General features: G+C 40.5%; 1 protein-coding gene across 1 annotated transcript in view; it reads left to right on the top strand.

Annotated features, from left to right (window-relative positions):
• Positions 1–16,115, top strand: part of CACNG8 (calcium voltage-gated channel auxiliary subunit gamma 8) — a 28,072-nt gene extending 11,957 nt beyond the window's left edge. The window contains exons 2-5 of the mRNA XM_053452418.1: positions 5,984–6,534; positions 8,833–8,916; positions 14,253–14,393; positions 15,120–16,115. Coding sequence (XP_053308393.1) covers positions 6,312–6,534; positions 8,833–8,916; positions 14,253–14,393; positions 15,120–15,700 — 1,029 coding nt within the window. The 5' untranslated portion in view covers positions 5,984–6,311 and the 3' untranslated portion in view covers positions 15,701–16,115. The remainder of the gene's footprint in view (positions 1–5,983; positions 6,535–8,832; positions 8,917–14,252; positions 14,394–15,119) is intronic.
• The last annotated feature ends 792 nt before the right edge of the window (positions 16,116–16,907 follow it).

Below are 16,907 nucleotides of genomic sequence, written 5' to 3'. Positions count from 1 at the left end.
TTATACGTCCGGTCTTCTAAACCACTTCTATAACACTTCTAAAAGGTTGTAAAAAAATGTAAAAAACTGTGGAAAAAAAGGCAATAGGTGTAGCTCAATTTCATGCAGGGGTACATTCAAGGATTTTTACAGGGGGCTGCACTGTACCCATTGCTGATGGTGTTCCAAGGTTTCTTGAGTAGGTCAAAGATCTCCTCCAACCAGTCCATAATTTAATGCAGGGGTACATTTAAGGATTTGTACAGGGGGTGAACGTGGTGCACTGTACCCAGGCGCCACTAGATTGCTGATGGTGTTCCAAGGTTTCTTGAGTAGGTCAAAGATCTCCTCCAACCAGCCCATTATGTCATGCAGGGGTACATTCAAGGATTTGTACAGGGGGGTGCACTGTACCCTGGCACCACTACATTGCTGATGGTGTTCCAAGGTTTCTTGAGTAGGTCAAAGATTTCCACCAACCAGCCCATAATGTAGGAGCATGAGGACTGAGGCTTTGTTGCCTCCATGATGTTGCATGCTGCCAGCGGATATTGAGCCCTGGCATGTGACACCATTTGTCCATGTGCTCAGCAACGAAGGTGCGAGCCAGCAGAGGCACAGACTTGCCATAGACTGCCAGGATCAGAGCCCTCTCTTATGTTAAAAGCACTAAGGGCTCTATTATAATGTCTTGTTGTAATAGAGTATTTGATTTGATCTTGGTAATGTTTATAATGTTTTATATTACATTGTTCAAATAGTTAAGATAAAGTTTTTACTTTGTCTAGTTGGTGTAAAATAAAGCTGTAATGGGGAGCGGTTAAAGGACCGGGTACAAATTAAGGAGGAATTAGTAAGGAAATTGCATGCTTTAATGACCTGCCTCCATACCATGCAAGCAATGTTTTAATGAGAAACTCAAGTGGGTTACAAATCTGCTGTTTGCGATGTCATGCAGCGATGAGTGTCTGCCTTATTGAGGGTGTATGTACACATGCTAACAGCGGGTTTCCAAGCACATTATACTGAAAGGAGGCAGTGAATAAAATATCTCTTGATATTTTATATAAATCTCGGGATTACGCTGCACTTTCCAATCCCAATCTCTGGGGGACCTTTTGAATGGGACACCGCTCAATGCCAGCATCGTGATGGTTCTGTGGTTTCTGTGCTTTAATCTATGTTTATCTTCATGCATTACACACCTTGTTTGGCACTGTAACATCTATTCACATTACCTGTGTACTTATGGTCGATTTACAGCGCATTTCATCTTTCAATAAAAAAGTTTATTTATAAAAAGAACTGTAGGGGTGAGAAAAAGGTTTAAGGGAAGGGTTATAAAACTGAGCGCAAGTTATCAGCAACACCTTGTCAGAAGGAACAAAACGTATCAAAAAGCCCTTACTAAAGTTATCTTCAAGCAGCAGAACATCACGCCTATTGCTGTATCTACAAGTCAAGGGCACATCTTTAACACCCTCGCGGGTGCCCTCGCCTGCAACATCCTTGGCGCCAGGGCCGGCCTTAGGGGTGTGCGACCTGTGCGACCGCACAGGGCGCCATGGTTGCAGGGGCGCCTGACCGGGACTTAGATTAAAGCATCGTTTTTTTTTTTGTTTTTTTTTTAAACTTTATTTAACATCATTGATGTTAAATAAAGTTTAAAAAAAAAAAACGATGCTTTAATCTAAGTCCCGGTCAGGGGCGCCGAGCGGTTGCTCGTGAAGTTCTCGGCAACCGCTCGGCGTCCCTTACTCTCCGTGACTCCGTCGCGGTGCCAGCATCTCATGTTGAGCGCCGGACTATACCGGCGCTCAACATGAAATGCCGGCAGAGCGAGAAGACGGATGCCTCCCGCTCTTACCGCAGGACTCCGGCAACAAGGTAAGTGGGGGGGTAGTTTGAAGGGGCAGAGGGGGGGGTAGTTTGAAGGGGCAGAGGGGGGGTAGTTTGAAGGGGCAGAGGGGGGGGTAGTTTGAAGGGGCAGGGGGGGTAGTTTGAAGGGGCAGAGGGGAGGGGTAGTTTGAAGGGGCAGAGGGGAGGGGTAGTTTGAGGGGGGGTAGTTTAAAGGGACAGAGAGGGCGGGTAGTTTGAAGGGGCAGAGAGGGGGGGGTAGTGAGGGGGGGCGCCAGAGGAGTAGTCCGCACAGGGCGCCACAACACCTAAGGCCGGCTCTGCTTGGCGCCCAGCCTGGTACCTGCTTCTTTTCCCTTGTTAAAACATCATACTACTGGGTGGGCTCCTTGACAGTGGGAACATTCATGCTTGAATCGGTGCGAACGGTACCAGCGCCTGGGACAGCGGCTGCCCCCTTAAAGTAGAACATAGGACAGGGTCATTAAGAGCAGCCACATAATAAGGCCAAAAAAACTTCAGTGGAAAGAGACCTCAGGTTCAAAACTTAGGAAGGAAGAAACATGGAAAATTGTGGGTTTTTACTTTTATAGTCAAAAAGTACATTTTTCGGTCAGAGCAATGGGAATAGTCACTACTACTACTACATATTCATCGTCACATTAAAGGGATGCTCCATTTAATGTTTCATACTTAATGCTGTTGACATCAACAGTTCAACTTACTGTGCTCTACCACAAACATGATTGGATTTGCTGGCTATTTAAACATGGCAGCTACACCTAACTAATTAATTCTAGTCTTCAGGTGTCTGTATTATGAATTCATGAATTTCTTAGCGGAAGCAAAGACCATTGACCTGTACACATGGATGGGCAGTGCCGGCCCGACAATGGAGCCGAGTGGGGCAACCGCTCCAGGCGGCACTTTTGAAGGGGCGGCACTTTGCCTCCCCAAGCCCTTTTTTTTTTTTTTTTTTTTAAAGGCGAGAAGAGAGAGAGGGGCGCTGAGTGGTTTTATCTTACCAAGTTGTCAGTACCCGCTTGGCGCCCCTCTCTCATTTTAAACTTCGCCCCAGGCGGCATTTTGTCTTGGGCCGGCCCTGTGGATGGGAGATGCAAAATCACAACAAAACAGATGGCTTTGGCTTGCTTAATTTTCGGTAAAGCAACTGAAATTGATGAAGTGGGTGTGTAGCTTTAAAATGGAAAAGCTATTAATGTGTTTTGTTAGAAGCAAGTTTCAAATAACAGTGAGAAATAGGTTACGCTGCTTTCACATTATTGAAAATCCAATGCACCTTGCTAATTAGCAATGCGCTGTAAAGTAGCAATTTGGATGCCGACTGCTACATGAGCCAATGTCGGTTTCTTGATCTATTTGTTCCTCTCATTTGAACAGCCTTGATTTGCTCTTGTTTTACAACAGCCAGATGTATCCTGCCCAATCTGTATAGTGTGTTGTGCACAGGGCCGGCCTTTGGGGTGTGCGACCTGTGCGACCGCACAGGGCGCCACACTCCAGGGGGCGCCGCCGCGGGGTCCGCCGCCGCCGCGGGGTCCGCTGCCTCCAGTAGCGTACCTGGGGGGGGGGCGGTCCGCACCGGGTGCCGCTCATCAGTGGGGACAGTAATGTCCGCCGCTGGAGGAGCAGGCTCGCAAGGGAGCGGTATCGGAGGTCTTTAACAGACCTCCGGCTCCCTTGAGTGATTTTAAGCCGGTTCAAGGATCTCCCTTGAACCCGGCTTAAAATCGCTCAAGGGTGCCGGAGGTCTGTTAAAGACCTCCGATATCGCTCCCTTGTGATCCGCGCGGCAACAGCTGCTGTGCGCCGGTCAGATCACTGAAGCCGCGCCCACCGCTGTCCGTGCCCTCTGACCCGGAAGAAGACAGAGAGGACAGAAGAACTGAAGAAGAGGAGCGAAGAGGAGGAAAAGAAGCTGTAAGGAGAAAAGAGGAAAGGTAGGAAAGCATTCAGTGAGAGTGAGAGTGGATTGGTGTATGTGTGTGTGGATTAGTATATGTGTGCATGAGTATATGTGTGGATTGGTGTATGTGTGGATTGGTGTATATGTGTGGATTGGTGTATATGTGTGGATTGGTATATATGTGTGGATTGGTGTATATGTTTGGATTGGTGTATATGTGTGGATTGGTATATATGTGTGGATTGGTATATATGTGTGTGGATTGGTATATATGTTTGGATTTGTATATATGTGTGGATTGGTATATGTGTGGATTAGTGTACGTGTGGATTGGTATACGTGTGGATTAGTATGTGTTGATTAGTATGTGTGGATTAGTATGTGTGGATTGGTATGTGTGTGGATTGGTATATATGTGTGGATTAGTGTATATGTGTGGATTGGTATGTGTGTGGATTGGTATACGTGTGGATTGGTATACGTGTGGATTGGTATACGTGTGGATTGGTATACGTGTGGATCGGTATACGTGTGGATTGGTGTATGTGTGGATTGGTATACGTGTGGATTGGTATATGTGTGGATTAGTATATGTGTGGATTGGTAAGTGTGTGAGAGTGATGGGTGTTATTCTGTACCATTTCCAATGTCTTTTTCATGATCTAATTATGCTCTAAAAGTACATCATAACTCCCATCACTCTGTTCCATACAGTGGCAGAGCTGGGAGGCAGAGGCCTTGCACCCCCACCGCAGGACTCCTGAAAGGAAAGTGAACTTCAAAGAGAGAAAGGCTAGATAGTTAGGAGGGGGTAGATAGGGAGAAGGGAGTGAGGCAGGGGAAAGGGGGTAGATAGGGAGAAGGGAGTGAGAAGGGGTAGATAGGGCAGAAGGGAGTGAGAAGGGGTAGATAGGGCAATCATACTCCTATCATGCCAAGTCTGCGAGTACATCCTGGAATCTGGGTATGCCTGGGCATGATAGGAATGTGATTGCTGTTAATCATATATATATATATATATAATATTGTTATTTAATTGTTTTGTCCTATTTTGGTGTGTTACTTACTTTAAATAAAAGTGTTAGATTTCTTTATGGTGTGGTGGGGTCATATTCGGTTTTGGCCAGGTAAATGCTGCACTTTCGGTTTCAGTCCAGAATTCGTTTCGGTGCATCCCTAAGCCAGACAATGAAGTGGTAGGCCTACACCACATCAATGTTTGGCGTAGTCTATAGTGATTGGGGTTTTGTTACAAGTTTTTATTCCTTTCATTTTTTCGGATGGGGGGGCGCCAGAGGAGTAGTCCGCACAGGGCGCCAGAACACCTAAGGCCGTCTCTGGTTGTGCATTTACCTTGGGTGATGCCCAAGGCCTGACTCCGAGCAGCACACCCTGTCCCCTTCACCACCACTGCCATGCTCACTGCAGAGCACTGAGATATGATGTCATACTCTTGTAATACATCATATGGAGGCTGTATTGACTCGCCATGACCCTCCATAGTGTAAGTGGGCAGATCAGAGATCGCCTTGTAACTGTCTCATCGAGCAGCAGTATAGCTGAGTGCTTTGAGACGGGGACCGGGACATGGACCTAACACCTAGTCAGCCTAGGCCACAATACGCCGATATGTGTTACATTCAGTCTGCACTTAGTTTGGCTGTAGACATTCTGGGTGTGCAGGATTGGTATAGTGGGGTCAAATAGGAAAGTTGCTCATAACATTCACAAACCTCATGGGTAATGTCTTCTTGCTGGTATTTTTTAAAATTATTTTCACCATTGTTATCATGGTTATTGTTAGTATTGTTAGTAATGCTAGGATTGGTCATACAACTACCATTATTAAATCCTTAAGGACAATGGCGGTGAACAAATTATTTAGTGAAGTAGGAATTTGACTTATAACAATTTTTGTGAAATGTTTTTTATAAAAAATATTGGAAGCAATAAAATATGCAGACCCAATTCCAAACCAGATTGTGCACATTTATTTCTTCTACTATTACATGTTTTTCAGCCAATAAATATTTTAGTTAGTAACATCTCTTTTTCTATATTGACAGAGTGGTTCTGTATAAGCTGATTCAATGGCTGAGAGATAAATTGATTTTTATAAAATAAAGAGGACAGGTCTCTGCATGCATTCCAGCGTGATGTCTAAGGTGAAGAGAACCAGTAAACATTCTTTATGACACTATATTTTTCTTTTGCACTCAGGTTTTTGTGATGCCAATGCTATTCTCCAATAATTGATACTCAAACACATGAACCTAAGCCTAAATAGTCAATGGAACAAACTCTGAGGCTTGTTGAGAAGATAATCTTGGGTGAGCCAGTCGCGCCTGTTATCCTGTGGCAAAAACATCTAAGCTTCTGTTGACATCAAAACTCAAAACGAACAAAGGTAGAAGGAACCAAAGATCACATTGCTGAACAAAGAAGACGACCAGGGGCTTCGTCCACTTCAAACCAATTTCTTTGTGTAATTCAGCAACCACCCCAACCTGTCACCCTGGAGTCGTGGAAGAGGTGGAATGAAGGCAGAATGGTGTGGTGTGAGAAAGGGGTTCAGATTCTTCTGACCACAGTGGGAGCTTTTGCTGCATTTGGGCTTATGACAATCGCCATAGGAACAGATTACTGGCTTTATGCCAGAGCCTTCATTTGTAATACCACTAATATATCCAGTGAGGAAATACTAATGAAAGATAAGAAGGATCCAGGAGGGTTGACTCACTCTGGCCTGTGGAGAATCTGTTGCTTGGAAGGTAACTATACTTATTATTATCTGGGAGATATTTGATTATTTCTCATTCAAGACCAAAGAAAAGCACTGTGTGTTTGTATTTGTCTTTCTATAATGTAGTATGAATATTATATATATTTTAACTTTATATTTGATTTGGCCTAAAAAGGTTAAATAGCCTTATAGGAAAATTATACAATATCCAATGGTGTTCAGTGATGCTCTGTGTGTTTTTAAGCAACTAAAGAATGATCTTCAGTGTGGTTCTCATTCTTTGATGGAAAACATACAAATTAATACCACATAATATTATCAGTAAAATTATCTTAGGCCCAACTTAGCCCTCTCGGGATCCTATAAAGATCAAGCCTGGCTGCTAAATTCAATGAAATTCCACTGCCAACTCGGCTGAAGTGAACATCATCAAAGTCCAGCTTCTGAATAGAGTAGAAATGTAAATAAATAAAGTGACCACTCCAAGGATCTCAAAAAGGTCAAAGAATGATTTGGAAGAATGAGCATTAGTCGCACTGGTGGTGCATTTGCCCCTTGTAGATAGAGCTTTAGGTATCTAGTCCCATACTTCAATCTTATCCCCTCGTGAGTAAACATAAACATAATAAATAACCAGAAGAATAATTAATTAGGTAACCTTCAGCACCAATGGTGGTTTTCATTAAATCTATTTTTTAAAAGTAAAATTTTATGTAATAATGTTGAATATAGAATGATCAAATTTCTAAGATCATTGTCCTTCATCTCACTAAGGGAACCGTTTTATATTTTGTCAGTGTTGATCAATTTAGTTCTTTTACTGTAAAAAACTATCATTTTTCAGATAACCAATTTATTGGACTTTTTAATAAAATATATAGAACAAGTGTGGTCCCATATATGAATTAAACAAGGTAAATAGAGATACCATGCACAGTCAAATTTAGATGAAATAATTGGAAATATTTATCCTACCAACGTTTCGGCCATACAAGGCCTTCGTCAGGGCAAAATTAAGTTCTTTAGGCAATTATAGAAGTGAACATCTGAGCCTTGTATGCAGTTTGTAACTGCTTTAGGGGTAACCTGAGCACCAAAATACTCACCTTCCATGGTCAAAGATCATTAAAAAGCTTTGGCTTAACCATAACAAAATGTAATCTAAATTTGAGTGTGTGTGGTATCTCTATTTAGCTTGTTTTGTTATGTTTTATTGGGATGCTGGGTGCACTTTGATTAATCTTGAATTGTTCTGTTGATGTACACCATCAATTTTAATGTATCAATCTATAAATATAAACATCCATCAGTTGTGGATGAAAAGGAATTTCAGTCGGTGCTACCTCTATGTCCACTGTCCCTTTTCTTCTGTTTTAGAAGGTAGTAGTTTCATTTCATAATTGACCATGGAATGGGAATTATAGGATGATCGTAATTCCTGAACGTGCATGTTTGTCAAGGGTCTAATTTTCCCCGCGTAAATAAATATATATAATAATCATGAATCACATGGACATAGACAACAGCCAAGCCTTATTTCGTACTTAAATAATCACTGGCCAATACTAATTACGAATGGCGTAGACTAAAAACTGTCTTTGCGATAAAATACGATGAGCTTTCGTCAATATTTTCTCAACAAACGTGCAGTTAGTATCTTTTTTAATGAGTAGTTATAAAAGTTATTTAGCTATTCAGGTGAAGATTTCCTATCCTTGAATTTCTCAAATATAATGTAGCCTGGTATTACCATGTAGTAAGCTCATCAGTTGTGAAATTACCTACATAGGTGCTGCCAATAATGGTACCTCATCTGACCCTGAAGGTTGTTTTGGGACTTAGCAGAAGAAGGGTCATCAGGATATTTTAGCACGGCAGCTCTAGTTCACTCACGTCAGCACCACTCATCAACATCTACCTTATCTATTTCCAAAGAATCATGGTGGTGACCACTTTTAATGATGAATGCTCACATAGACTGGCACATTTTTCAGCCAATGCTATTGTTTTATTGGATGTTTTACTTATTAAAATAATAATAATAGCAACATACATGGTAAATGGGATATGCAGATTACATTTTACACATCAGGCATATAGTCTGATTAAATGCTTGGGTTAGTTCATGCTTAGAATCATGCCAGGTCCACAGTGGACCCGTGAAATAATCAGCCTTAATAACAAATAACAATGCACTGCCCATGGGAAACAAACCCAAACCCTGCGTTTCTGGTGGAACAAAAGGACTCATTCTGTAATAAGTTAAAAAGATGAAGTATGTGTGCTAAAATATTGAGCTTCTTTTGATTTTTTTTTTTAAATTTAGGTCAAAAAAGAGGTGTGTGTGTTAAAATAAACCACTTTCCAGAAGACACAGATTATGATCACGACAGTGCTGAGTATCTTCTACGTAAGTAATTTTCTGTCTAAATTATTTTTTATTTTATTTAAAATTATTATTAGTTTTTTGTGCTTCCTTTCTTTTAAAGGGCCACTCCAGCCAACATATGCATAGGATAACTATGTGGTCCCTTAAAATGCATCTGCCCCGCCTTAGCTTGTTTCCGTGCAAGAGATGTGCTTGGTCAAACCGATCTCCACAATCTGTTTCAGGAATCCCTATGGACATACCTGGAAACTTTTTGGCTCCAGGTACCCGCAGCCTGGGACGTGGGTAGGACTACCTGCTGCTGTCACTGGGCGTTCCCACTCATGACACATCCCCATTAAGGGGGGAAATAGGTGTGGAGTGGGGCATGTCAGGACCCCGCTCCTGTGACCCAGAGGACTCGGGTGTTGAACTGGAGAAGCGGTGCCGAAGCCTTATTGACCTTCCTTTTTAGCCCTTCCTTTTAGTTCTTGGAAAGCTGTTTTCTAATCACATGCCTGCTTTTTCTTATTGAAAATCCATGGCTCTATGCTGTACTTTCCATACATCTCTCCCTCATTTATATGATGGTACCTTAGCTATGGTGGCAAGCAGTGAAACTGTGACGGCAGGTGACGGGCAGATAAGCAAAGGCATGTAATAGGTGCTACAGAGAAACACATAAAAACGGCTTCATTTGAAATCAAACATCAACTAACTTGTATGCAACATTTAATGGTAAATAATTGCATAAGACTGACCGCAGACATCCTTTGTTTGATCTTGTTGCATGTTGTTGTAGGGACTGCCTTTAGCAGCATGAGTTTTGTGCGTGGGTAGAAGTAGAATGAGACTGGGACCAGAACAAACTAGAGTAGAAACATGTGGGATAACAGTACAGATTTAACAGCACACCAGCACTGAGATTCACTATGGAGTCTTGCATCAAATACCTATCATTGGTACTAACACTGATACTTAAATAAAAGCACGTTCCACACACCAAAATCCTGTTTTGTGAGTCTTCACATTACTTTAACATATACACCTACACTGCTATAGGTCACAGATGAAAACCTAATGTTTACAAAATCTTAAAAAAAAATGTTTTTTTTTTTGCCAAAATGTGAACATTAAAAATGTGTATTTTAAAGATCTAAATAAAAGTGCAGTCCCTTACAGATGAATGCTATTTAATCAGGGCCGGCCCTGCCATATTGCAGAGTGGGGCAATTGCCCCAGGCAGCACTTTTGAAGACGAGTAGTTTTCGCCCCTCTCTCTCCTCTGCGAGCCCTCTAGCTCGGTCTCGGTGCCGGCTTGTAATGCTGAGCGCTGGAATATGACGTCATTTCCGGCGCTCAGCAGTGAAGCAGCGCGCACCGTGGCAGAGCAGGGAGACTCTTGCCGCAGGAATTCTGGAAGGTAAGTGAAGTACAAAGGGGGAGAGATAGGGTAGATAATGAGAAGGTAGGGAGAGGAAGGGTAGATAATGAGCAGTTGCGTCGGCGGGGGAGGGGGCGTCATTTCAAACTTCGCCCCAGGCGGCACTATGTCTTGGGCCGGCCCTGTATTTAATGATACTTTTAAATCCCAGTATTTTAGTGTACTGGCATCTGCTCTATGCTAAGATGCTGCTCTGCCAAGATCCCTCTAACTGGCCCATTGAGCAGGCACGCACATGGCCTAGGCCAGAATATGTTACTGGTGCCTATGTCTGTTATCCAACCTAGACAAGCATGCTAGTTTCTTATCTTATTGCCTTATGGTAAACACTGGAACGTCTCAATGGTAATTTCCCCAATTGACCCCGTGGCCCTGTATAATTTAGGTCTGTGGAAAGGAATGTAATAAATATCAGCAGGACTCCATTGGCATTTCTATAAAGAATCAGCTCAGTGTGATCTTGTGGCGAATGTAACCAAACCACCTCCCATATACGCCAGTTTCTGTGCAATAGCCCCGATTTTTGGGTAATGTCCCATTGTCGTGCATGGCTGCCCCTTTGTCCCGCTTTTGCAGGCCCATTCCTGCCGCCTTCCACCTCTAGCCGCACCCCAAACACAGGTATCCCAATTTCCACGCCTGGACTGTTATGGGGACCTCCAGATGTGCAGTAGCAGTTTATTGGAACAGTACAACACAAAGCCCAGCTCGGTGTTGAAACACTTTACTTTGTATATGATTATATTTAAAATAAATATTCATTTTTTTTAATGAAGCTTTAAAGAATTATTATTTCCTTTTACTTTAAAATTACTGCTTGGAGAAAATCAGATAAAGATATTTTTTTCTAAAGTTATTAACATGAAAAGATCGTTTTAGGTGGATTTATCACATATCCTTTGATTTATAATCTTTTGCTGCAATTGAAAATATGCCGCACAGGCTCAATTCATTCCTTGTGTGTCTGAAGATTATTTATGCTATCTCCACATACCATCCTCAGAGGTTTTTTTTTTGCTATTTAACTGCGAATAGTGAAAAACTATTCCATATTGCAAAGTGTTTTCAACATTAACTGGGCAGAGTGCTTTTTAACTCCGGAGCTTGAAAGGAACATACCAGACATTCTGTGTATCCTTGCCTCCAAACAAGTCATTTAGTATTTTGATGTCTGTGCTAAAACGCAGAAATCCAAAAATATTGGCTCGTTTGTAGCCCTCAAGGCCTGGAGTCAGGGGTGCCCCTGGGGGCGTGATGGCAATATACCCCAGGCAAAAGAAAAAATGTCGGTGCGCTAAGCTAGTCACAGGCTCAAATAATACAAATGAATAATATGAGGCCTACCAAACAGGTGTGGGCATGCTGCAAGAAACAGTGTATTGGCTGTACAATGTATACAAGAAACAAAAACTGTCTGCGCTTCTTACCCTAATAAAGTTGGCAAAAAATATATAAACATAATATAAATGAGAGGTTTTTGAGAGTGTGCCTTGACGTGGCGGGTGAGCTTAATTATGCTTTGGCCAATTCATATAACCAAAACCTCTCATTTATATTATGTTTATATATTTTTATATATTTGTGAGAGGGAGGGAGTGAGAGAGAAGGTAAGGTATGTATGTATGTATGTATGTTAAAGTGTATGTTTAAGTATGAGTGGTAGCATGAGTGTGTGTTAGGAGGAGTGTGTTAGTGTGTGTTAGAGTGTGTATATGTGTGTGTAAGTATGTGTGTGTAAATAATACAGTGGGTCTTTTATTTTTAAGATAATATATTGCACGATACTTCAATTTCTCTGAATTGTTTTGGGAAGTTGTTGTTTTATTATACTTTAAAGCATATTGGTATTCTGTGAATATTATAAATTGAGATACAATCGAGATATTATGCCTAACGTCAAGATGGATGAATGTAAATTACTGCAAGATGATGATGACATCGTCTGAGATTTAGACTAAGAAGTGTTGCGTGAAATGCCACAAGGTGATGACACAACAATATTTCAACACAGAATGACTGGATGAATATCATGGAACTATAAAAAGACTATAGAACAGAGACAGAGCCACACCTTGATGAAACCCAGAGATATTTTTTAAGGGTAAAACGCGTAGTGTGTAATAGCAACTTGGAGGTACTTTTTACATTTTGTTTAAATATTACTGGTTTACTGACACCACTGATCATCTTTGCTTTGCCTGAGACACATGTGGAAGTGGTATTATATTCGAAAGAGCCACACAAATCTTAATCACAAGCTTTAACACAGAGCAGTATGAGGGCACATTTTGGAAATGCTCCTATTTTTTTTTTTTTTTTAATTCCTTTTTATTTTTTATAACAAAGAAGATAAAAGATACATAACAAACAGGTCAGTAAAGAACAGTAATAGGAAATGCTCCTATTTAATTACCAATGGTGCTTTGATATACTACACTATAGTTTGCTTTCTTTCGTGTTCTTTTTATGTTTTTGGAGCTCCTTATACCCCATACTCTGATGGAAATGGTATACCAAGTTGCTTAAAAAATATTTTGTAAAAATACATTTATAAACACTACCACAACATCATAAGGGGCACTGCCTGGTTGTAAAAGAGATCCCTGAGGTCAATAAAGAGTCCAAAGGGATCTCCAGTCCAAAAAGTTAAAAAAAAAAAAATTATAATAAATGTAAAAAAAAAATCAAAATGTGTAAAAATAGGTGCCCAACATTGTTTACCCTTCCCACGTGAAAGCTAATAAAAATAAAAAAAACTTAAAAAATAGTTTAGTATTTAACTCCCTTTGCTCCATTACGTGACCCGGCTACAGCAGGTCAGCTCAGCTTTAAATTAGGACAGGCCCCAGCACAGCCCTGGTCTAACCTGTATATAGCAATATACCTTCACATGAAAGTGGTTCCATTATCTAATCTTTTTCAAAATAACATACATTTGTATATCGGTTATTTATCACATTTGAGCTACATTATTTGAGATTAATTTAATATCAAGCTGTTGTTGTATTATCCAGGGTGATGATTGCTGGCTTTGATCACAAAAGCAATTTTGTATAGTAAGGCCCTGGGCTTCATACATAAATCCTTTTTGGTTTGAGGATGGCTACAATAGATAACATCTTTGTTGTAAATATTGGCAAGGTCAAGTAAAACGAAAAAAGAAATGATGAAAATAGTCACTCTTATTTTAACCATTGCTTTACCTCAATAGTAATATATTCACAAAAAAATTTGTATTTGAAAAAACCCTGATTAAAATATAATTCAACCTTCATATCATTTTATTTAAATGAAAATATGCATTAGTACACTGCTGTTTCTGCTTAGTTTTATCAAATTAGTCTGTTGAGGATGACTCTTTGGGGTCCAGCCACTAAAACGTTTGAGTGGTCAGTTAAGTTGTGGATTGTTTGGACTGGCTGTACTTCAGTCACATGTCTATACATCCTAACACTCGCAAAGCTACGTGAATAATCACAAATATGCAAATATCCCAACACCATGCAGCTCTTGAGTTGTAGATGAGGGGATGCAAGTTAAATGACAACCATAAGCAAAGTGGGAGTTAATAAATCTGCAAGTTGCTTGCTTTTTCAACTTGCACCAACTGGACTCTCTGCAAGTGTTAATTTATGATCGTAAGGACCAGGACTATTTTCTGCTACAAGACCAGAAATTTTTAGCTATTTCCCTCTTTCTCATTTAGTGTCCCCACACAAATTATATACATGGAAGTACAGGGTATTTGCTGTAGGTTGACAGTGACGTGGGGCAATTTTTTACCCACGATGTACCAGGAACGTCATTGGTCCTCTATGGACATCTTTTCATGACATACCTGTGACTGAAAATATGATTGGGCAATAGTGAAAAGCGAATGCCAACTTGGAATGGAAATTATTGTTAAATCACATCTCTTTTTCTTATGTGCCAGGTGTTGTCCGTGCCTCAAGCATCTTCCCTATCCTCAGTGCCATGCTCCTTTTACTTGGGGGCCTATGTGTTGCTGCCAGTCGTGTTTACAAATCAAAGCGTAATATCATACTGGGGGCTGGAATTCTGTTTGTTGCTGCAGGTAAGTAATGAATGCCTCTCTTTACCTTTCTGGTTTCATAAATGTGTGTTCTTTCTGAATTATACGCATGTATAGAATATACTACAAATGTTAACTCCACCTCTGCTTATCCAGTAACAAATCGTTCCAGGTGGACAATTTTCCAAACAGTACACATTAAGAATAGTGTGCTAAATGGCGGCTTGTGAGGTTTAAGAGAAATAGAAACTAAGATGATTCATGTTAGCTCAGATAGACAAGAAATTCAAGAAGCTTGATGGGGGAATTCAATACACCACTGTAGTTAAAATCAGGAAGACATTACCATAACTAGTCCCATATCAAGAGAGGAGAAGGACCAGTCCCGTTAGGCTACAAAAGAAGTAAGAAGTGAGTAAAACCAAGCATCATTTCTGCCACCCAGAGATCGAAGACCAAGAGGTATGGCAATCAGCTGTGCTACCTAAAACATCCAGGGCAAAACTGAAGAGTTACCAGGAGTAGATAGGTATTAAAAGAGATATTGACGATGGTAGTTAGTTTTTTTTCTATTGGATGCTGCTGTAGCTACTATGTCTCTCAGGTTAATCTTCTTATATATTAGCAGCACCTATGATATAAGTAATATGTGTAAATAATAGTTGTATTGTTTCTCTGTCTTAATGTAATGTGTTCCAATCAATGTTCAGTTCTATTAAATCTAAAAGCTTTCCCGGTATAATTATATCCTCTCACTTCTGATGGCAGGTTTAAGCAACATCATTGGTGTAATTGTTTACATTTCTGCAAATGCGGGAGATCCTGGAACCAAGAGAGATGATGAAAAGAAAAGTCATTACTCATACGGCTGGTCCTTCTACTTTGGGGGGCTTTCTTTCATCATTGCAGAGATGATTGGGGTCCTTGCAGTAAATATTTACATTGAGAAAAATCGAGAAGCCCACTGTAAGTCACGTACAGAACTAATAAAAAACCCCTCAGCCATTCTTCGCCTACCTAGTTACCGGTTTCGGTATCGTCGACGCTCCAGGTCAAGTTCACGCTCCACTGAGCCTTCTCAGTCTAGGGACACTTCTCCTGTTGGAGTCAAAGGGATACCATCCACTGACATCTCCATGTACACATTGTCAAGAGATACCTCCAAGGCCAATGTAAGCAGCTTATATAATACAGAGCGTGGGGATCACAGTTTTCTACAGCTCCACAACTGCTTTCCCAAGGATTCCGGGGTTACCGTCACGGTCACAGGTCCAGCCTCAAACACAGGCACCCTGGGCAAGGACGGTTCTAACACCAACACGTTAAACAGGAAAACCACACCTGTTTAGGTGGGCCCAAAATAAAGATATTGTAAGTGAGTGTGAAGGAATGAATGTACAATGCGTGTGATGATGCGAGTCTTGGAATGGAGATAGGAGCCATTTTATGCCATGTCGCTGCCAATTCCTGGTGTAGGGGAAGATACGGGCCCTAAACCTCTCTACCAGTAAAAGATTATGTTTTGGAACCAAAAGATATACATTCTGAATTCTGCATTATAGTATTTTGATAACAAATGATATACATATTAAAAGTAAAAATGTGCATTTTAGGATTGTAATTATCAACTTCTCTTTGATAAGATATGATAAAGTTTGACCTAGCCATTTATTATTTTATAATTCATTTAGAGGCCATCCACTTCATTGCTATGTTCTAGTTTCCTTCACAACCGTGTATTACATTATAGTGAAACAAAAATAAGGTTAATCTGTGCACCAATACTTTTATAACAAAAGAGATTCCCACACATATGACTCAACTTCATAAATTACATACAAGTCGCTTCATATTTGGCTTCATGTTCAAACATACATACAATATATATATATAAAAAATCATAACAATTAAAAGAAAAACCTTTGAGGAAAAACACAAACAATGATGTCATATGTAGTGACATCATTATCAATGAATATTCTTTAATAATGCACTTAATGCCTAGTAAAATTTGCGCACTATATTAACTGAGATGGTCTTCAGATCACTTTCTACAGCAAGGAAATGTATTCCCAAAAGCAGTACTACTCACACTTAAAAGTAAACCCGTCATTGAAAGAATGCATATAACACTAAACAATCCCTGGGATGCAACCTTCAGAAGTATTCCCTCAGACATCAATCCTATCAGACATTCGCACTACTGGCTGTACCACACTGACTGTGATAAGCTTCTGCCGTGGCAAAAATGTGCCCTAAAGGCAATTCGTTTTTTGGTATTTATTCAAGTCATTGTGGTTAAGGACATGAAAACCGCGCATGCTGTGTTGAGTTTATGATAAGCACTCCTTAAATGTGTACCTGCATTTTATAAGTTAGCAATTGTTTTTGGGGAGCTTTAAGTTCAGGAAGTTTAAATGCTTACTTGTGCTTATGATTTCAGTGTGTGATTTTTCAGCAAAATTCTTCATTTTAGAAGGTTAATTGAATTATGCCCAATAAGTTATATTTCTGAAATAGTGCTGTGTGACCTTAATGGCTTAATTTAGCAACTTT

The sequence above is a fragment of the Spea bombifrons genome, chromosome 12 (genome assembly GCF_027358695.1).
Source record: "Spea bombifrons isolate aSpeBom1 chromosome 12, aSpeBom1.2.pri, whole genome shotgun sequence".
Taxonomy (NCBI): domain Eukaryota; kingdom Metazoa; phylum Chordata; class Amphibia; order Anura; family Pelobatidae; genus Spea; species Spea bombifrons.
This window is presented reverse-complemented; position numbering and strand designations above follow the sequence as displayed.